This window comes from Chiloscyllium plagiosum, unplaced genomic scaffold, assembly GCF_037043375.1.
Source record: "Chiloscyllium plagiosum isolate Xiang-an unplaced genomic scaffold, Cpla_swu_hap1 HiC_scaffold_19, whole genome shotgun sequence".
In the NCBI taxonomy this organism is placed as follows: Eukaryota; Metazoa; Chordata; class Chondrichthyes; order Orectolobiformes; family Hemiscylliidae; genus Chiloscyllium; species Chiloscyllium plagiosum.
Genome location: NW_028270157.1, coordinates 9,062,446 through 9,086,413, shown reverse-complemented (window position 1 = coordinate 9,086,413; position 23,968 = coordinate 9,062,446). Strand labels below are relative to the sequence as shown.

At 52.2% G+C, this 23,968-nt stretch overlaps 1 protein-coding gene across 4 annotated transcripts in view; it reads right to left on the bottom strand.

Annotated features, from left to right (window-relative positions):
- atp23 (ATP23 metallopeptidase and ATP synthase assembly factor homolog) overlaps window positions 1-23,968 on the bottom strand; it is a 161,093-nt gene that overhangs the window by 5,368 nt on the left and 131,757 nt on the right. For 2 of the 4 annotated variants that reach the window (XM_087997016.1, XM_087997017.1), the window contains exons 2-4: window positions 9,342-9,387; window positions 6,979-7,060; window positions 1,395-1,532 (exon numbers count right to left, since the gene is read on the bottom strand). In XM_087997016.1, the coding sequence (XP_087853142.1) occupies window positions 1,395-1,532; window positions 6,979-7,060; window positions 9,342-9,387 (266 nt within the window). The remainder of the gene's footprint in view (window positions 1-1,394; window positions 1,533-6,978; window positions 7,061-9,341; window positions 9,388-23,968) is intronic. The other 2 variants (XM_087997018.1, XM_087997019.1) reach the window with 1 other exon arrangement.

Genomic DNA, 23,968 nt, shown 5'->3' with positions numbered 1-23,968 from the left:
CTTAACGGCAACCATGGATGGGCAATAAATGCTGGCCGGCCAGCAACATCCTTATCCTAAGAATGAATTTTAAAAAAGTAATCAGCTCTTTGCCAAAAAGAGTTCAGGAAACAATCGAGTGCATCAGGAAACCAAATCATTCCATTCTCTTCAATATCTGCAGGAAGGGTGGCTTTGATTTGTCACATATTGCTGAAGACAAATTTCCTGACCAACAGTAATTAGACTAATTCACCTGAAGATGTGCCTACTTATAGAATAGTCTCTATTCCATTGTTACCTGCTCTCCATTAGATCCAATTTCTGTCTTATATAGTCAGAGAGATACGTAGCTCGGAAATGGACACTTTGGTCAAACTCAGCCATGCTGACCAGAAAGCCTAAATTAATCTAGTTCCATCTGTAGTAATTTGGTCCATACCCCTCTAAACCCTTCCTATTTATATACCCATCCAGATGCCTTTTCAAAGTTGTAATTGTACCAGTCTCCATCACTTCCACTGGCAGCTCATTCCATACACACACGACTCTCTGCATGAAAACGTTGCCTCTTAGGTCCTGTTTAAATCTTTCCCCTCTCACCTTAAACCTATATCCTCTAGTTTTGGACTCTCCTACTCTGGGAAAAGACCTTGACTATTCACTCTAACCATGCCCTTCATGATTTTATAAACCTCTATAAGGTCAGGGAGAATAGCCTTTCAACTATGGGTTTGTCAATTAGAAGAAAATGTTTGTCTTGAAATGTTCACCATTAATAGAATAAAACAATGATAATGTTTTACAGAAAAGCTACAAAAAAAATTAAGGGTGATATTTCCAAAGATGTTGGTGCACTCTGAATAAACCAGAGCAGGTTTCGATTCCACAACACACTGGACAGCGATTGCTGTTGTATCCCTACCAGCCCTTAAATGCTGCATCCATTCCCACCCCACCATCAATTATCGGCCTCCAAATCCCCCATTCCCATTCACACCCTCAAATCCCAAAAGGGTTTTGATCTCCCCCACTGACTACTTCTTCCCCAAAAATTCCAGCTTCAAGGCAGTCTTCCCATTATGCCTCCTCTCTTACAGCCATCTCTAATCTAATGTTAATGACACACCGAATAATTCACTATCCTTCCACAAACATCCTCCTCTTCTGGTGTCCTAGTGACCATCACCATCTGGAGCCTCCCCATACCCAATGGAAGGGCAAGCCTGTCAGTCAGACTGGCCTTTGGGCACACAGCAGGTTAGTTCCATCATGGACCTCCTTGGGGGAAATCCCATCTATCTAATGGACAGCTCCCTGCCACTCAGGTAAGGATTCAGCACCATGACAAATGCAAGTATACCATTCATAATAGCTGGCATAACCTAAAACTTTAATCCATTGAGATTCCTTACCTCTGAGCATGCCAGGTGTTTGATATTATGGAACCAATCGACATGTGCACGGCAGTGGTCAAACGTGTGTATTAATTCATGGGTAACAACCCGATTCATGTGTTTTTGTTGATGGATGTTATTCTGGCATAAAACAATCTTGAATGCAAAGACAAGACATATATGATACAGAGTGAACAGGCGTACTGCAAAAATGTGTGAATATTCGCTGTTATTAGTTATAAACTTTCCTGTTGTTAAATGGCATACTTTTAAAGTCTCACCCATGACAACATTACTGTGCTTCCAAATGTGAAAAGATTTGGAAAAGCTAAGAAAACGTGGCAGAAGTTTTAAGGTACAAGATGAGTTCAAGTTACAAAGTTCGTTTTAGATGCAATGAACTTATTACAACAATGGTCAAGTTCCTCTCAGACACATTTTAATAATCAATTCAACATACTGGCTAGTAACAAACATCCTTTAACCCTTGTTCATCAGATCAGGAAAAGTAAAGCCTTTAATTTACTATCATAGAGTCATAGAGATGTACATCGTGGAAATAGACCTTCGGTCCAACTTGCCCAAGCCGACCAGGTATCCTAAATTGCTAGAGCTCTTCAGGAGAGCTTAAACTAGTTTGGCAACAGGAAGCAAATCAGAGCTACAAATCAGAGGATGGAGTAGCTGCTGAACAGGCAAATACAGTGTGCAGAGAATCTATGAGAAAGGATAGACAGTTGATAGGGCAACATTGCAGTCAGTGTGATGGGTTGAAGTGTGTCTGTTTTAATGCAAGTAGTATCAGAAATAAGGGCGTTGAACTTAGAGCTTGGATCAGTATTTGGAGCTGCATTGTTGTGGCCATTGTGGAGACTTGGATATCTCAGGAGCAGGAATGGTTGTCGAATGTTCAAAAGGAATAGGGATGGAGGTAAAAGAGGTGGAGGAATGACATTGCTAATCAGGGATAGTATCACAGCTGCAGAAAAGAAGGGTCTGTCTACTGAGTCAGTATGGGGGGATAGGCAGAAACACAAAAGGACCAGTCTTTTATTGGAAATTTTCTATAGAACCCCCAATAGCATCACAGAACAAATTAGGAGGCAGATTTTAGAAAGTAATGGGGGGGGGGGATGTTGTCATGAGTGACTTTAACTTCCCTAATATTGATTGGAACCTCCTTAGTGCAAATAGTTTGGATGGAACAGATTTTGTCAGATGTGACCAGGAAGGATTCCTAACTCAGTAAGTAGATAGGCCAACTAGAGGGGAAGCCATACTGGATTTGGTGCTTAGCAATGAACCAGGTCAGCTGTCAGGTCTCTCAGTGAGAGATCATTTTGGTGATAATGATCATAACATTCTGACTTTTACAAAGTCATGGAGAGGGATAGGAGCAGATTGTAAGATGAAGTATTGAACTGGAGAAAGGGGAATCACAATGCTCTTAGGCAGGAACTGTGGCGCATAAATTGGGAACAGATATTCTCAGGGAAATGCAGGACAGAAATGTGGAGGTTATTTAGGAAGCACTTGCTACAAGTGCTGGACAGGTTTGTCCCACTGAGGAAAGGATGCCAGGGTGAAGGAACTTTGGAAAACAAGTGATGTGGAATATCTCATCAAGAAGAAGAAGGAAGCTTACTTAAGGTTGAGGAAGGAAGGATCAGACAGGGCTCTAGAGGGTTACAAGCTAGCCAGGAAGGAATTGAAGAATGGACTAGGGAGGGTAAGGAGGAGGCATTAAAAAGCCTTGGTGGGTAGGATGAAGGAAACGCCCAAGGTGTTCGTCACTTAAGTGACAAAAAGATGGCCAGAGTAAAGGTAGGGCCAATCAGGGATAAGTAGAGGCAACTTGCACCTGGAGTCGGAGAAGGTAAGGGAGGCCCTTAACAAATACTTTGCTTCAGTATTCAGTTATGAAAGGGACCTTGTAGTTTGTGAGGACAGCGTGAAACAGGCAGATATGCTTGAATAGGTTGATGTTAAGAAGGAAGATGCACTAGAAATTTTGAAACACAGAAGGATACTTAAGCCCCTGGGTCGGACAAGATATACCCAAATTTACTACGGAAGCGAGAAGAGATTGTTGTGCTTTTAGCGATGATCTTTGCATCCTTACCGCCCACTGGAATAGTACTAGGTGATTGTTCAAGAAAGGGAATAGGGATAACCCTGCGAATTACAGACCAATCAGACTTAAGTGGTGGAGGGCAAATTATTGGAGAGGATTCTGAGAGACAGGACTTATGATTATTTGGAAAAGCATTGCTTGATTACAGATAGACAGCATGGCTTTGTTAGGGGTAGGTCATGCCTCACAAACCTTACAGAATTCTTTGAGGATATGATAAAATACATTGATGAAGGTAGAGCAGTGGATATGGTGTATATGGATTTTAGCAAGGCATATGATAAGGTTCCCCATAGAAGGAAAGTAAGTAAGGAGGCATGAGATACAGGGAAATTTGGCCTTCCAGATACAGAATTGTACGGGCCATACAAGACTGAGGGTGGTAGTAGATGGAAAGTATTCTGACTGGAGCTCAGTGACCAGTGGTGTTCCACAGGGATCGGTTCTGGGACCTCAAGGGTGGGTTAGTAATTTTGCTGGTGCCACTAAGTTTGGAGGAGTTTGGATAGTGTGGAGGGTTGTTGTAGGTTGCAATGGGACATTGATAGGATGCACAGCTGGGCTGAAAAGTGAGAAATGGAGTTCAACCTGGAAAAGCGTGAAGTGGATTCAGTTTGGAAGATTGAACTTGAATGCAGATTACAGGCTTAAAGGCAGGATTTTTGGCATTATGGAGGGACAGAGGATTTTGGGGTCCACATCCACAGATCACTCAAAGTTGCCACACACGTAAATAGGGTTATTAAGAAGGCATATGGTGTGTGGCTTTCATTAGTAGGGGTACGGAGTTTAAGAGCCACGATGTTATGCTGCAGCTGTATAAAGCCCTGGTTAGACCACACTTGGAATAGTGTGTTCAGTTCTGGTCGCCTCATCATAGGAAGGATGCGGAAGCCTTAGAGAGGGTGCAGAGGATATTTACCAGGATGCTGCCTGGATTGGAGAGCATGTTTTATGAAGAAAGGTTGAGTGACCAAGGGCTTTTCTCACTGGAGCGAAAAAAGAGAGGTGACTTGATAGAGGTATACAAGATGATGAGAGGCATAGATACAGTGGATAGCCAGAGACTTTTTCCCAGGGTGGAAATGGCTATCACAAGGCAAACCTTCCTTAGCCAGGTTCACAAGAAAAAGTTTTGTTTCATTTACATAAAATTGCAAAATCAAAGTAGTAATTCACAACACTGATTCAAAGCATTTTTTTTAAACACTGCCCAGATTTGTTTTCCAAGTTTTTAATATTCTTTAATTTTGAACCTGGTGGGATTTAGTGGACAGAAAGTTTAACAAAAAATAATTGGAATTTGTAGCAAACACACCTCATAGTTATGGGGACTCTAAACTTCATATAGATTGGGCAAGTTGGTGACTTATCAGTTCCTGACTGCCTTCAGGATCATAGAATCCCTACATTGTGGAAACAGGCCATTTGGCTCAACAAGTCCACACTGACTCTCTGAAGAGCATCCCACCCAGACTTATCCCTCTATGCATTTCCATTGGTTAATCCACCCAACCTCCAAGTCTGGACATTATGGGCAATTTAGCATGGCTAAAGATAGGGCAGGATGGTGGCTCAGTGGTTAGCACTGCTGCCTCACAGCATCAGGGACCCAGGTTCGATTCCAGCCTCAGGTGACTGAGTGGAGTTTGCACATTCTCCCTGTGTCTGCGTGGGTTTCCTCCGGGTGCTCTGGTTTCCTTTCACAGTCCAAACATGTGCTCATTAGACAGAATAGCCATGCTACAAATTCCAATTATTTTTTGTTAAATTTTCTGTCCACTAAATCCCACCAGGTTCAAAATTAAAGAATATTAAAAACTTGGAAAACAAATCTGGGCAGTGTTTAAAACATTCTTTGAATCAGTGTTGTGAATTACTACTTTGATTTTGCAATTTTATGTAAATGAAACAAAAAACCTTTTCTTATAGTTATACTGATCTGGCACCCTGTGTTTTAATGCTTGAGACCATTAAACCCAGAATCAAGTTAAAGAAAACAGGTTATAGACATTGCTAAAGTACCTGAGGAACTTCTCTCAAAACCTTTGACCAGTTCAATAAAGCTTATGTACGGAAGAATACCGAACTGCAAGTGTTTTTAACAAGTGATCATCAGCATTATGTTGGTTAAAGGGAAACATTGTGGAGCAATGCTAATAAAACAATGCAGTCTCAGTCCACAGAAAAGAACAAGTACTGGGGACGAGGGAGGCTATTTTGCTGAAATGCACCACCCAACTGCAGTGTGAATCCTGAACTTCTTGCCTCACCAAACATCAAACTCAATTTCTGTTCTAACAGTTTGCATATCAATAGATTTCCAGGTTTTATTAATTATGCTGCAACCACAGGAAACTATGGATGGAATCTTATGCCCTCTGCAGTAGTGAATTTGGTGGTAGGGAGACATTTAATAAAGGTAGGCAGATGGATACTCCACCCTGATTACACTTGCAGTGGATGGACAATGGACAACCTTCCTGCCCCACTGCCAAAAGAGATCCTTAACAATTCAATGCATATCCACTTAGGGGCCACATCCTGCCACCACTGACATTAACCCTGCAGCAAGCAGGGGCCTGTCCATGTGGAAGCATGACAAACAAACCCAGCTTCTGGGTTCTTTGGCAGGAGGGGAAGAGCATCATCATTCAACGGCAGTTCACATCTGGGGGAGGATGATGATACCAGGGAAGGAGGGTCCTGCTGAGCACCAACCCTCAGCCCTTGCTGCCAACAGCCTCTCCAGTAACCCCAATTCTCCTATCATTCACCTTTAGCCTGCAACATTAGTACTTGCTATACCAGCATCGGCCACTACCTCCCACATGGTGGTATCATTCAATTCTGCCAGCATAGCCTCTGATTGTGATTAGATTAGATTCCCTACAATGTGGAAACAAGCCCTTCGGCCCAACAAGTCCACACCGACCCTCTGAAGAGCAACCCACCCAGACCCATTCCCCTACATCTTACCCCTGACTAATGCACCTAACACTACAGGCAATTTAGCATGGCCAATTCGCCTGACCTGCACATCTTTGGACTGTGGGAGGTAACCGGAGCACCTGGAGGAAACCCATGCAGACACGGGGAGAATGTGCAAACTTCACACAGATAGTTGCCCAAGGTGGGAATTGAACCCGGGTCCGTGGCGGTGAGGCAGCAGTGCTAACCACTGAGCCTTTTATGGGGAAAGCCTGGTACTGATCTATCAACTACCTGATTGGCACATGATGTTGTGATCTAAATGCATTGCCCGACTGGGTGGTGAAAGCAGATTCAATGGTAACAATCAAAAGTGAATTGGATAAATGCTTAAAGAGAATAAATTTATAGCATGTGGGGCAAAGACCTGGGGAGTGAACTCATTATTGGATTGCTCTTTCCAAGATGCACCTAAAGTATACTGGCCCAAAAGGCCACTTACCATGCTGGACTAAACTATATCAAGTACTTTCCCACCTGTGATATTTCAGCATCAAAACCTCCACTGACTGTTCCATCACAATCTTCACAGGAAAAATGACGATCCTTATCAATGACACTGAAACACAATATTATTTACTTATTCTGCCATAGTCATTTAATAGAATGTATTAAATGAGCATTTTAAAAGCAGCAGCAAAATATTGTACATGCTGGAAATTTCAAATAAAATCAGAAATACTGGAAAATCTCAACAGCACAGATGAAGAAACAGAATTAATGGGAGAGATGTTAACTTATTCAAATCCATCCATTTGCAGAGTTATATCTGACCCAATACTCAGTTCAATGGCCTTTCATCAGATCTGGACAGTGTTAGAGATAAATAAAATTTTAAGCAAGTTCAGACCCACAAGAAAGTTACTGGTGTGGGGTGACTATTCCAAATAACCATTTAAAGATCCTCTTAACGCATTGTATACCTGGGGATAAATAATGAGAACATTCTGGAGGTATTTGTTTATTATACTGTGCAGGTTTTCTTCAGCTCCAAGAATTCCTGTACAAAGTTACAATCTAAACAGATTCGCCTGGTCAATGTTATATTGTATTATTAGATTATTGGCTCAGTGCTTAGCACTGTTGCCTTACAGCACCAGGGTCCCAGGTTCGATTCCGGCCTCGGGCAACTGTCTGCGTGGAGTTTGCACATTCTCCCTGTATCTGCGTGGGTTTCCTCTGGGTCCTCTGGTTTCCTCCCACAATCCAAAGATGTGCAGGTCAGGTGAATTGGCCATGCTAAATTACCAAAGTGTTAGGTGTATCATTCAGAGGGAAATGGGTCTGGGTGAGTAACTCTTTGCAGGGTCGGTGTGGACTTGTTGGGCTGAAGGGCCTGTTTCCACACTGTAGGGAATCTAATCTAATCTAGGTTTTCTGTTTCAAATAAGACATTGCAGAGGCCACTTTTGAAATACTGCATTCCATTCTCATCTCCCTGCTATAGGAAAATGTTGTTAAAACTTGAAAGAGTTCAGTAAAGATATACAAAGATGATGCTGGGATTGGAGGGTTTGAGCTACGGGGAAAGGGTGAATAGGCTCGGGTTACTTTCCCTGGAGCATCGGAGGCTGAGGGGTGACTTTATAGAGATTTAAAAGATGACGGACATGGATTGGGTGAATAGCCAAGGTCTTTTTCCCAGAGTAGGGGAGTCCAAAGCTAGAGGCCAAAGGTTTAAGGCAAGGGGAGAAAGATTTAAAATAAAAGGAACTAATGGGCACCTTTTTCATGCAGAGGGTGGTGTGTATATGCAACAAGCTGCCAAATTTAGTGATGGAGGCTGGTACAATTACAACACTTAAAAGGCATAAGGAGGGGTATATGAACAGAAAGGGTTTCAATGGGATATGGGCCAAATGCTTGCAAATAGGACTAGATCAGTTTAGGATATACGGTCATCATGGACGAGTTGGACCAAGGGGCTTGTTCCATACTGTATATCTCTATGACTCTAAGAAGATTTTCATTAATTAAAAGGAATAAAGGTGGGTATACACGTGTAGTCTGAATAATAAAGTTAGTAACAGCTGTTTATATGGACTATGACTACAGTGTAACATATACAGAGGAGGATTAAGGTAGTATCAATCATATGTTGTTGAGAATATGGCCTCCCAATGCTCTTCTAAATTGCCACTATTTATACCTGCCTCTCAAGGTTCGCAATTGTTCAACATCTTTAAAACAATTAATTTACACCAGTTTCTCTCCCAACTGGCTAAAGAATCATCCAGTATAATCCAGAAACTCAAAATTATTATTGGAGCACTTTTGTCATATCAAATCTAATATCAGTACCGTTCATTGGTGATTCATAACTTAAAGTTAACCTGCCCTCCCCTTTCTTCACAATTCTGTGCTTCTCCACAGTATATACTTACCGTTATGACATATTAGTGAGTATGGGGAGGTGATGGCCTAGTGGTATAATCATTAGACTATTAGCCCAGGGATCAATTTCTACCATAGAGGATGGTGAAATTTGAACTCAATGAAAAATAAATTCTGGAATTAAGATTTAATAATGGCCATGACTCCACTGCCAATTATGGAAAAAAATTCATCTGGTTCACTAATGTCCTTTAAGGAAAGAAACCATCATCCTTAACTGGTCTGGCCTACATGTGACTCCTGTCCCCACAGTAATGTGATTGGCTCTCACTAACCCCTGGGCAATTAGGATGGACAATAAATCTGGTCTAGCCAGCGATCCCAGGAATGAATTTTAAAAGTCCATTCAAATGGTTAAAAGACAAATTTCAGTACAAGCTTAGATAAAGTAGGTATACAACAGCTGGATAGTTAATAATAAGTTTAAATGGGAGGATTAAACTTACCATCCTGAACTTTTCATGGCGTCTATTAGAAGTTTTGCATATGGATCTGCAGAAATCAGATTACAAATTTCATACTGACCATTAACTCGGAACTGGAAAATTTATGCAAAATTGATCAAACTGGTAACTGATTCTTAAAAAAAATTACAAAATTAGTTGGACAAAACAGAACAATAACAGACACAACTTAATGCTGTGTAAAGTGTTCGAGCTCAGAAGAAAAATTGTGTAGCCCAAATATACTTTGCTTGGCATTTAGAGAACCAAGGATGAATTTGAAAGAAAACTTCAAGTCTAGGCAATGCAGATTTCAACATTTACAGTCCACAATTTATAGATCATCCTTACATCATGCAAAGGTAATCCTGACTTCTGTTTGACCAGAATTAGAGTCCACAAAAGGTTACATTTTGAGGACAACATTTATGGGTGACACTTTTATTTGCTTGTTCCAGAACAGGAAAGCATATTCTTAAGATTAGAGATAAGCCTTTTAGAAATGCTGTCAGAAATTGCCTCTTACAAAGGAAATGGAAATTTGCCCCAAAATACTGCGGAAGCTGGAGGTCAATCAAAATTTAAAACAAAGATTGATTTTTTTTTGGTTAACCAAGGGCATGATGGCTTAGGATACAAAATGTGAAGCTAGAACCAACATGCTGATCAGCCATGAATGGAACTATTATCTCATGGGATTGAATGACCTGCTGCTATCCTTTGTTCCCAACAGCCAAACACCATCTTAATTCCCTTTCTGCAACCCCCTCACCTCCTACAAAACATGAGGAGCTCATGTCAGTAAACGGTGAAATCTGCATTGCTTAGACTTCAGGACTTAAGGAAATGAAGGTGGAAGTTATAATTTATAGGAATGACCATTGCTGGAGAGAATAAAAGGACAAGCGCGTTAAAGATGGAAATTCAAGGCCTGACATGTGGATCAGTAGTGGTGTGGTGAATGGAGGAGTAAAGTCAAGTAGGTCCAGTTGTAAATGTTTTGGGAAAGTTTTGTCTGTCAATGCCAAAACCACCAAATCAGTAAAGCCAGAAATCATCCATTCAGATTCCACTGCCAAAACTCTCCTTCCCCTCAGCCCATCAAATCAAGATTGACTGTACATGGGAAATAAATTGTTGGTATGTAGAGATTCATAACTATTTCCAACTCTCTGGAGTGAATAGGAACATCCAGACAGTCAATACTTTGCTACTGACTGCTAGCATAACATTGAAAGCATCTCAAAGTAGCCCTGGTCCATGCAGCGATTTTGCCAGAATGTGGCGGTTTAAATTGCAAAGACATTGGGAGGGGACAAATGCTCAATTGGAGGCCTTTTGAACAGTATACTGGGATGTGAAGCTCATGTCCCATTCTCCCTGTTCCAGTAGTTCAGGTAGAACATTAAGGAATCCATTTAGTTGCACAGAATTTTAAAGAAAGCAGTGAATTTATAAACTTCAAAATAATCTTACACAACAGTTTTAGAACTATGAAGCTAACAGAATTGCAAGTGATTTTTAACTATTCACTACTCTGCCTTATTGACTATATACAAATAATCACTAACCTGATCTGAACTGCACCTGAATTATAAGCATTTATCCTAGTTTGAGCTTCTTTTGCTCAGTAGCTTGCACATTCCTATTTCTCCCAAGGTATCATTATAGGCTCTTTAAGCCATAGCTGATAGAATGGGATTGTATGAACTGTGTTCAGGACAATTATAAACTCTGAAACATTCTCAAACAAAACAGTTGACTAATACTCATGCAATCAACCTGCTACCGAAATTCTGAAGAAGGGGTACTCAACTTGAAAATGGTTAATTGTTTTCTCTCCACAGATCTGCTTAATTTCTGTTGTTTGTTTGTTTCACATCTCCAGCATTCCCAGTTCTTTGTCTTTATGAATAGAAGTGTCTTTGGTGGTAAACTTTATGACCTGTGTTTCAGTAGTTTGTGGATGAGAGTAGGATTGATATTAAAAACATGGGCTTGTACTATGACCAGAGGTTACTACTGCTGATGTGTGATTTGGAGTTCAGGTTAAAGTAAAAATCAATGGGTTTAGATCAGGTTTAGGATTAGTAGGTAACATACAGCTAACAGGAAATTAGGGACCATGAACTTAAGAGAGAGGCATTAATAAATTCAGTGGGAATTGATGTTGAACTTCACTGGAAAAATTCAGAAGGTCATGAGAGGTTAGAATAGAGTGGACAGAAATTAAAAATGATCTGAAACCCAGGATCACTTTTTCTCAAAAGAATAGAAATGCTCTGAAAGCCAGTCACACAAACTGTGCTTCCTAATGTACAAAAGACAGCAATGTTTGCAACAACTATGGTAATCTAAATGGAAATAAGTCAAAGTAAATTGTTGCTTCACCACAATGGTGGGAAGGGTAATGAGCACCAACACCACTCAAGTACTTAAGCAATCAATGTTCAGATGCAAACGATCTAGACAATATCTAGGCTTGGACTGACAAGTGACAAGTTAGATTTGGGCCACACAAATATCAGGTAGGAGAAAGTGAGGACTGCAGATGCTGGAGATCAGAGCTTAAAAATGTGTTGCTGGAAAAGCGCAGCAGGTCAGGCAGCATCAAAGGAACAGGAGATTTTCCTGAAGAAGGCTTATGCCCGAAACGTCGATTCTCCTGTTCCTGCCTGATTTGCTGCGCTTTTCCAGCAACACATTTTTAAGCCCACACAAATATCAAACAATGAACATTTCTAATAAGACACAATGTGATGCTTGATCAAGTTCACACCATTTTGACCTGGAACTATCTTATTATTCCTTTACTGCTGCTGGGTCAAAATCCTGGAACTCCCTTCCTCAGGGAATAGTGGGTGCACTCACAGTTCGTGGATTGCATTGGTTCAAGGCAGCAGGTCACCATCACCAATTTCAGGGAAAATGGGATGAGCAACAAATGCTGGCGTAGGCAGTGATGCCGACGTCCCATGAGTTATAGTGTCACAGTGAGAGACTCTATTGCAATGCCTGCATAACTAGGAGTATGTAGGTTGGTTAGGGGTAATTAAGGGTTAAGAGTCAATACAGGGCCAATGTTTCAGGTCAAGACCCTTCATCAAGAAGGGTTCTGATGTGGAACAACTCTCCTGCTCCTCTGATGCTACTTGACTGACTGTGTTTCTTCCACCTCTACACTCGATCAACTCCAAGTTTCCAGCATCTGCAGTCCTCACCATCTCCGAGTGATGGAAGGTTAAGCAGGATATGACAGATGTAAGGGAAGATTTGTTCGGAGGTGGCAGAAATGGCAAAGTACGATTTGTTAATCCCCTTCCCCCTCACTCCCCTTTCTCCCTCTCCCCACTCACCCTCCACTCCCACTTCCTCCCTCCCCCCTCCCCCTTACCATTCCCCCCCCCCACTGCCTGTCCCTCCCTCCCCCTCCCTCACCTCAACTCTCCTCAACCCCCCCTCCCCAACCCCCCACTCTCCTCAACCCCCCCTTCCCCCCAACCCCCCCCACTCACCTCAACAACCCCCCCCAACCCCCCCCACCTCACCTCAACCCCCCCACCTCACCTCAACCCCCCCACCTCACCTCAACCACACCCCCTACACCACCAACCAACTCAACCCCCCCACTCACCTCAACGCCCCCCAACTCACCTCAAACCCCCCCAACCCCCCCACACTCACCCCAACCCCCCCCACACTCACCTCAGCCCCCCCCTCCACTCACCTCACCTCAGCCCCCCCCTCACACTCACCTCAACTCAGCCCCCCCCTCACACTCACCTCAACTCAGCCCCCCCCTCACACTCACCTCAACTCAGCCCCCCCCTCACACTCACCTCAACTCAGCCCCCCCCTCACACTCACCTCAACTCAGCCCCCCCCTCACACTCACCTCAACTCAGCCCCCCCCTCACACTCACCTCAACTCAACCCCCCCTCACCCTCAACTCAACCCCCCCTCACACTCACACTCAACTCAACCCCCCCTCACACTCACCTCAACTCAACCCCCCCCTCACACTCACCTCAACTCAACCCCCCCCTCACACTCACCTCAACTCAACCCCCCCCTCACACTCACCTCAACTCACCCCCCCCTCACACTCACCTCAACTCACCCCCCCCTCACACTCACCTCAACTCAACCCCCCCCTCACACTCACACTCACCTCAACCCCCCCCTCACACTCACACTCACCTCAACCCCCCCCTCACACTCACCTCAACCCCCCCCTCACACTCACCTCAACCCCCCCCTCACACTCACCTCAACCCCCCCCTCACACTCACCTCAACCCCCCCCTCACACTCACCTCAACCCCCCCTCACACTCACCTCAACTCAACCCCCCCCCTCACACTCACCTCAACTCAACCCCCCCCCTCACACTCACCTCAACCCCCCCCTCACACTCACCTCAACCCCCCCCTCACACTCACCTCAACGCAACCCCCCCTCACACTCACCTCAACGCAACCCCCACCCTCACACTCACCTCAACGCAACCCCCACCCTCACACTCACCTCAACGCAACCCCCCCTCACACTCACCTCAACTCAACCCCCCCCTCACACTCACCTCAACCCCCCCTCACACTCACCTCAACCCCCCCTCACACTCACCTCAACTCAACCCCCCCTCACACTCACCTCAACTCAACCCCCCCCTCACACTCACCTCAACCCCCCCTCACACTCACCTCAACTCAACCCCCCCCTCACACTCACCTCAACTCAGCCCCCCCCTCACAGTCACCTCAGCCCCCCCCTCACAGTCACCTCAGCCCCCCCCTCACAGTCACCTCAGACCCCCCCTCACACTCACTCACCTCAGCCCCCCTCACACTCACTCACCTCAGCCCCCCCTCACACTCACCTCAGCCCCCCCTCACACTCACCTCAACCCCCCCCTCACACTCACCTCAACCCCCCCCTCACACTCACCTCAACCCCCCCCTCACACTCACCTCAACTCAACCCCCCCCTCACACTCACCTCAACCCCCCCTCACACTCACCTCAGCCCCCCCTCACACTCACCTCAACTCAACCCCCCCCTCACACTCAACTCAACCCCCCCCTCACACTCACCTCAACCCCCCCCCTCACACTCACCTCAACCCCCCCAACTCAACCCCCCCCTCACACTCACCTCAACCCCCCTCACACTCACCTCAACTCAACCCCCCCCTCACACTCACCTCAACCCCCCCAACTCAACCCCCCCCTCACACTCACCTCAACCCCCCTCACACTCACCTCAACTCAACCCCCCCCTCACACTCACCTCAACTCAACCCCCCCTCACACTCACCTCAACCCCCCCCTCACACTCACCTCAACCCCCCCCTCACACTCACTCATCTCAACCCCCCCTTACACTCACCTCAACCCCCCTCACACTCACCTCAACCCCCCTCACACTCACCTCAACCCCCCTCACACTCACCTCAACCCCCCTCACACTCACCTCAACGCAACCCCCCCCTCACACTCACCTCAACGTAACCACCCCCTCACACTCACCTCAACGCAACCCCCCCCTCACACTCACCTCACCTCAACCCCCCCCCTCACACTCACCTCAACCCCCCCCCTCACACTCACCTCAACCCCCCCTCACACTCACCTCAACCCCCCCCCTCACACTCACCTCAACCCCCCCCCTCACACTCACCTCAACCCCCCCCTCACACTCACCTCAACCCCCCCTCACACTCACCTCAACGCAACCCCCCCCTCACTCACCTCAACGCAACCCCCCCCTCACTCACCTCAACGCAACCCCCCCCTCACTCACCTCAACGCAACCCCCCCTCACTCACCTCAACGCAACCCCCCCTCACACTCACCTCAACCCCCCCCTCACACTCACCTCAACCCCCCCCTCACACTCACCTCAACCCCCCCCTCACACTCACCTCAACCCCCCCCTCACACTCACCTCAACCCCCCCCTCACACTCACCTCAACCCCCCCTCACACTCACCTCAACCCCCCCCTCACACTCACCTCAACCCCCCCTCACACTCAACTCAACCCCCCCCTCACACTCACCTCAACCCCCCCCCTCACACTCACCTCAACCCCCCCAACTCAACCCCCCCCTCACACTCACCTCAACCCCCCTCACACTCACCTCAACTCAACCCCCCCCTCACACTCACCTCAACCCCCCCAACTCAACCCCCCCCTCACACTCACCTCAACCCCCCTCACACTCACCTCAACTCAACCCCCCCCTCACACTCACCTCAACTCAACCCCCCCTCACACTCACCTCAACCCCCCCCTCACACTCACCTCAACCCCCCCCTCACACTCACTCATCTCAACCCCCCCTTACACTCACCTCAACCCCCCTCACACTCACCTCAACCCCCCTCACACTCACCTCAACCCCCCTCACACTCACCTCAACCCCCCTCACACTCACCTCAACGCAACCCCCCCCTCACACTCACCTCAACGTAACCACCCCCTCACACTCACCTCAACGCAACCCCCCCCTCACACTCACCTCACCTCAACCCCCCCCCTCACACTCACCTCAACCCCCCCCCTCACACTCACCTCAACCCCCCCTCACACTCACCTCAACCCCCCCCCTCACACTCACCTCAACCCCCCCCCTCACACTCACCTCAACCCCCCCCTCACACTCACCTCAACCCCCCCTCACACTCACCTCAACGCAACCCCCCCCTCACTCACCTCAACGCAACCCCCCCCTCACTCACCTCAACGCAACCCCCCCTCACTCACCTCAACGCAACCCCCCCTCACACTCACCTCAACCCCCCCCTCACACTCACCTCAACCCCCCCCTCACACTCACCTCAACCCCCCCCTCACACTCACCTCAACCCCCCCCTCACACTCACCTCAACCCCCCCCTCACACTCACCTCAACCCCCCCTCACACTCACCTCAACCCCCCCCTCACACTCACCTCAACCCCCCCTCACACTCACCTCAACCCCCCCTCACACTCACCTCACCTCAACCCCCCCTCACACTCACCTCAACGCAGCCCCCCCTCACACTCACCTCAACCCCCCCCCACACTCACCTCAACCCCCCCCACACTCACCTCAACCCCCCTCACACTCACCTCAACCCCCCTCACACTCACCTCAACCCCCCTCACACTCACCTCAACGCAACCCCCCCCTCACACTCACCTCAACGTAACCACCCCCTCACACTCACCTCAACGCAACCCCCCCCTCACACTCACCTCACCTCAACCCCCCCCTCACACTCACCTCAACCCCCCCCCTCACACTCACCTCAACCCCCCCTCACACTCACCTCAACCCCCCCCCTCACACTCACCTCAACCCCCCCTCACACTCACCTCAACCCCCCCCCTCACACTCACCTCAACCCCCCTCACACTCACCTCAACGCAACCCCCCCCTCACACTCACCTCAACGTAACCACCCCCTCACACTCACCTCAACGCAACCCCCCCCTCACACTCACCTCACCTCAACCCCCCCCTCACACTCACCTCAACCCCCCCCCTCACACTCACCTCAACCCCCCCTCACACTCACCTCAACCCCCCCCCTCACACTCACCTCAACCCCCCCCCCTCACACTCACCTCAACCCCCCCCCTCACACTCACCTCAACCCCCCCCCTCACACTCACCTCAACCCCCCCCTCACACTCACCTCAACCCCCCCTCACACTCACCTCAACGCAACCCCCCTCACACTCACCTCAACGCAACCCCCCCCTCACTCACCTCAACGCAACCCCCCCCTCACTCACCTCAACGCAACCCCCCCTCACACTCACCTCAACCCCCCCCTCACACTCACCTCAACCCCCCCCTCACACTCACCTCAACCCCCCCCTCACACTCACCTCAACCCCCCCCTCACACTCACCTCAACCCCCCCCTCACACTCACCTCAACCCCCCCCTCACACTCACCTCAACCCCCCCCTCACACTCACCTCAACCCCCCCCTCACACTCACCTCAACCCCCCCTCACACTCACCTCAACCCCCCCCTCACACTCACCTCAACCCCCCCTCACACTCACCTCAACCCCCCCTCACACTCACCTCACCTCAACCCCCCCTCACACTCACCTCAACGCAGCCCCCCCTCACACTCACCTCAACCCCCCCCCACACTCACCTCAACCCCCCCCCACACTCACCTCAACCCCCCCCCACACTCACCTCAACCCCCCCCACACTCACCTCAACCCCCCCCCACACTCACCTCAATCCCCCCCACACTCACCTCAACCCCCCCCCACACTCACCTCAACCCCCCCCCACACTCACCTCAACCCCCCCCCACACTCACCTCAACCCCCCCCCACACTCACCTCAACCCCCCCCCACACTCACCTCAACCCCCCCCACACTCACCTCAACCCCCCCCCACACTCACCTCAACCCCCCCCACACTCACCTCAACCCCCCCCTCACACTCACCTCAACCTCCCCCCCTCACACTCACCTCAACCCCCCCTCACACTCACCTCAACCCCCCCCTCACACTCACCTCACCGCAACCCCCCCCCACACTCACCTCAACGCAACCCCCCCTCACACTCACCTCAACGCAACCCCCCCTCACACTCACCTCAACCCCCCCCTCACACTCACCTCAACCCCCCCTCACACTCACCTCAACCCCCCCTCACACTCACCTCACCTCAACCCCCCCTCACACTCACCTCAACGCAGCCCCCCCTCACACTCACCTCAACCCCCCCCCACACTCACCTCAACCCCCCCCCACACTCACCTCAACCCCCCCCCACACTCACCTCAACCCCCCCCCACACTCACCTCAACCCCCCCCCACACTCACCTCAACCCCCCCCCACACTCACCTCAACCCCCCCCCACACTCACCTCAACCCCCCCCCACACTCACCTCAACCCCCCCCCACACTCACCTCAACCCCCCCCCACACTCACCTCAACCCCCCCCACACTCACCTCAACCCCCCCCCACACTCACCTCAACCCCCCCCACACTCACCTCAACCCCCCCCTCACACTCACCTCAACCTCCCCCCCTCACACTCACCTCAACCCCCCCTCACACTCACCTCAACCCCCCCCTCACACTCACCTCACCGCAACCCCCCCCCCACACTCACCTCAACGCAACCCCCCCTCACACTCACCTCAACGCAACCCCCCCTCACACTCACCTCAACCCCCCCCTCACACTCACCTCAACCCCCCCCCCCACACTCACCTCAACCCCCCGCTCACACTCACTCATCTCAACCCCCCCCCCCACACTCACTCATCTCAACCCCCCCCCCACACTCACCTCAACCCCCCCCTCACACTCACCTCAACCCCCCCCTCACACTCACTCATCTCAACCCCCCCCTCACACTCACCTCAACGCAACCCCCCCTCACACTCACCTCAACGCAACCCCCCCCTCACACTCACCTCAACGCAACCCCCCCCTCACACTCACCTCAACGCAACCCCCCCCTCACACTCACCTCAACGCAACCCCCCCCTCACACTCACCTCAACGCAACCCCCCCCTCACACTCACCTCAACGCAACCCCCCCCTCACACTCACCTCAACGCAACCCCCCCTCACACTCACCTCAGCCCCCCCCTCACACTCACCTCAGCCCCCCCTCACACTCACTCACCTCAACCCCCCCCTCACACTCACCTCAACCCCCCCCTCACACTCACCTCAACCCCCCCCTCACACTCACCTCAACCCCCCCCTCACACTCACCTCAACCCCCCCCTCATCTCAACCCCCCCCCTCACACTCACCTCAACCCCCCCCCCTCACACTCACCTCAACCCCCCCTCACACTCACCTCAACCCCCCCCTCACACTCACCTCAACGCAACCCCCCCATCACACTCACCTCAACGCAACCCCCCCATCACACTCACCTCAACGCAACCCCCCCTCACACTCACCTCAGCCCCCCCCTCACACTCACCTCAGCCCCCCCCTCACACTCACCTCAACCCCCCCCCTCACACTCACCTCAACCCCCCCCCTCACACTCACCTCAACCCCCCCTCACACTCACCTCAACCCCCCCTCACACACACCTCAACGCAGCCCCCCCTCACACTCACCTCAACCCCCCCCTCACACTCACCTCAACCCCCCCTCACACTCACCTCAACCCCCCCTCACACTCACCTCACCTCAACCCCCCCTCACACTCACCTCAACGCAGCCCCCCCTCACACTCACCTCAACCCCCCCCCACACTCACCTCAACCCCCCCCCACACTCACCTCAACCCCCCCCCACACTCACCTCAACCCCCCCCCACACTCACCTCAACCCCCCCCCACACTCACCTCAACCCCCCCCCACACTCACCTCAACCCCCCCCCACACTCACCTCAACCCCCCCCCACACTCACCTCAACCCCCCCCCACACTCACCTCAACCCCCCCCCACACTCACCTCAACCCCCCCCACACTCACCTCAACCCCCCCCCACACTCACCTCAACCCCCCCCACACTCACCTCAACCCCCCCCTCACACTCACCTCAACCTCCCCCCCTCACACTCACCTCAACCCCCCCTCACACTCACCTCAACCCCCCCCTCACACTCACCTCACCGCAACCCCCCCCCCACACTCACCTCAACGCAACCCCCCCTCACACTCACCTCAACGCAACCCCCCCTCACACTCACCTCAACCCCCCCCTCACACTCACCTCAACCCCCCCCCCCACACTCACCTCAACCCCCCGCTCACACTCACTCATCTCAACCCCCCCCCCCACACTCACTCATCTCAACCCCCCCCCCACACTCACCTCAACCCCCCCCTCACACTCACCTCAACCCCCCCCTCACACTCACTCATCTCAACCCCCCCCTCACACTCACCTCAACGCAACCCCCCCTCACACTCACCTCAACGCAACCCCCCCCTCACACTCACCTCAACGCAACCCCCCCCTCACACTCACCTCAACGCAACCCCCCCCTCACACTCACCTCAACGCAACCCCCCCCTCACACTCACCTCAACGCAACCCCCCCCTCACACTCACCTCAACGCAACCCCCCCTCACACTCACCTCAGCCCCCCCCTCACACTCACCTCAGCCCCCCCTCACACTCACTCACCTCAACCCCCCCCTCACACTCACCTCAACCCCCCCCTCACACTCACCTCAACCCCCCCCTCACACTCACCTCAACCCCCCCCTCACACTCACCTCAACCCCCCCCTCATCTCAACCCCCCCCCTCACACTCACCTCAACCCCCCCCCCTCACACTCACCTCAACCCCCCCTCACACTCACCTCAACCCCCCCCTCACACTCACCTCAACGCAACCCCCCCATCACACTCACCTCAACGCAACCCCCCCATCACACTCACCTCAACGCAACCCCCCCTCACACTCACCTCAGCCCCCCCCTCACACTCACCTCAGCCCCCCCCTCACACTCACCTCAACCCCCCCCCTCACACTCACCTCAACCCCCCCCCTCACACTCACCTCAACCCCCCCTCACACTCACCTCAACCCCCCCTCACACACACCTCAACGCAGCCCCCCCTCACACTCACCTCAGCCCCCCCTCACACTCACCTCAGCCCCCCCCTCACACTCACCTCAGCCCCCCCCTCACACTCACCTCAGCCCCCCCCTCACACTCACCTCAGCCCCCCCCTCACACTCACCTCAGCCCCCCGCTCACACTCACCTCAGCCCCCCCTCACACTCACCTCAACCCCCCCCCCACACTCACCTCAACCCCCCCCCACACTCACCTCAACCCCCCCCCACACTCACCTCAACCCCCCCCCACACTCACCTCAACCCCCCCCCACACTCACCTCAACCCCCCCCCACACTCACCTCAACCCCCCCCCACACTCACCTCAACCCCCCCCCACACTCACCTCAACCCCCCCCTCACACTCACCTCAACCTCCCCCTCACACTCACCTCAACCCCCCCCTCACACTCACCTCAACCCCCCCCTCACTCACCTCAACCCCCCCCTCACACTCACCTCAACGCAACCCCCCCCTCACACTCACCTCAACGCAACCCCCCCCTCACACTCACCTCAACGCAACCCCCCCCTCACACTCACCTCAACACAACCCCCCCCTCACACTCACCTCAACGCAACCCCCCCCTCACACTCACCTCAACGCAACCCCCCCCTCACACTCACCTCAACGCAACCCCCCCCTCACACTCACCTCAACCCCCCCCTCACACTCACCTCAACCCCCCCCTCACACTCACCTCAACCCCCACTCACACTCACCTCAACCCCCCCCTCACACTCACTCATCTCAACCCCCCCCCTCACACTCACCTCAACCCCCCCCCTCACACTCACCTCAACCCCCCCCTCACACTCACCTCAAACCCCCCCTCACACTCACTCATCTCAACCCCCCCCCACACTCACCTCAACCCCCCCCCACACTCACCTCAACCCCCCCCCCCACACTCACCTCAACCCCCCCCCACACTCACCTCAACCCCCCCCCACACTCACCTCAACCCCCCCCTCACACTCACCTCAACCCCCCCTCACACTCACCTCAACGCAACCCCCCCTCACACTCACCTCAACGCAACCCCCCCCTCACACTCACCTCAGCCCCCCCCTCACACTCACCTCAGCCCCCCCCTCACACTCACCTCAACTCAACCCCCCCCTCACACTCACCTCAACTCAACCCCCCCTCACACTCACCTCAACTCAACCCACCCCTCACACTCACCTCAACTCAACCCACCCCTCACACTCACCTCAACTCAACCCCCCCCTCACACTCACCTCAACTCAACCCCCCCCTCACACTCACCTCAACGCAACCCCCCCCCCCTCACACTCACCTCAGCCCCCCCCTCACACTCACCTCAGCCCCCCCCTCACACTCACCTCAGCCCCCCCCTCACACTCACCTCAGCCCCCCCCTCACACTCACCTCAACTCAAACCCCCCCCACACTCACCTCAACTCAACCCCCCCCTCACACTCACCTCAACCCCCCCCTACACTCACTCATCTCAACCCCCCCCCACACTCACCTCAAACCCCCCTCACACTCACTCATCTCAACCCCCCCCCCACACTCATCTCAACCCCCCCTCACACTCACCTCAACCCCCCCCTCACACTCACCTCAACCCCCCCCTCACACTCACCTCAACGCAACCCCCCCATCACACTCACCTCAACGCAACCCCCCCCTCACACTCACCTCAGCCCCCCCCTCACACTCACCTCAACTCAACCCCCCCCTCACACTCACCTCAACCCCCCCCTACACTCACTCATCTCAACACCCCCCCACACTCACCTCAACCCCCCCCTCACACTCACTCATCTCAACACCCCCCCACACTCAACTCAACCCCCCCCCTCACACTCACCTCAACCCCCCCCTCACACTCACCTCAACCCCCCCTCACACTCACCTCAACCCCCCCCTCACACTCACCTCAACGCAACCCCCCCCTCACACTCACCTCAGCCCCCCCCTCACACTCACCTCAACTCAACCCCCCCCTCACACTCACCTCAACCCCCCCCTACACTCACTCATCTCAACACCCCCCCACACTCACCTCAACCCCCCCCTCACACTCACTCATCTCAACCCCCCCCCACACTCACCTCAACCCCCCCCCTCACACTCACCTCAACCCCCCCCCTCACACTCACCTCAACCCCCCCCCTCACACTCACCTCAACCCCCCCCTCACACTCACCTCAACCCCCCCCTCACACTCACCTCAACGCAACCCCCCCATCACACTCACCTCAACGCAACCCCCCCTCACACTCACCTCAACTCAACCCCCCCCTCACACTCACCTCAACTCAACCCCCCCTCACACTCACCTCAACTCAACCCCCCCTCACACTCACTCACCTCAACCCCCCCCCACATTCACCTCAACCCCCCCCTCACACTCACCTCAACCCCCCCCTCACACTCACTCATCTCAACCCCCCCCCACACTCACCTCAACCCCCCCCTCACACTCACCTCAACTCCCCCCTCACATTCACCTCAACGCAACCCCCCCTCAAACTCACCTCAACGCAACCCCCCCCTCACACTCACCTCAACGCAACCCCCCCCTCACACTCACCTCAACGCAACCCCCCCCTCACACTCACCTCAACGCAACCCCCCCTCACACTCACCTCAACGCAGCCCCCCCCTCACACTCACCTCAGCCCCCCCCTCACACTCACCTCAGCCCCCCCTCACACTCACCTCAGCCCCCCCTCACACTCACCTCAGCCCCCCCTCACACTCACCTCAGCCCCCCCCTCACACTCACTCACCTCAGCCCCCCTCACACTCACTCACCTCAGCCCCCCTCACACTCACTCACCTCAGTCCCCCCTCACACTCACCTCAACCCCCCCTCACACTAACCTCAACCCCCCCCTCACACTAACCTCAACCCCCCCCTCACACTCACCTCAACTCAACCCCCCCCTCACACTCACCTCAACTCAACCCCCCCCTCACACTCACCTCAACTCAACCCCCCCCTCACACTCACCTCACCTCGCCCCCCCCTCACACTCACCTCGCCCCCCCCTCACACTCACCTCAACCCC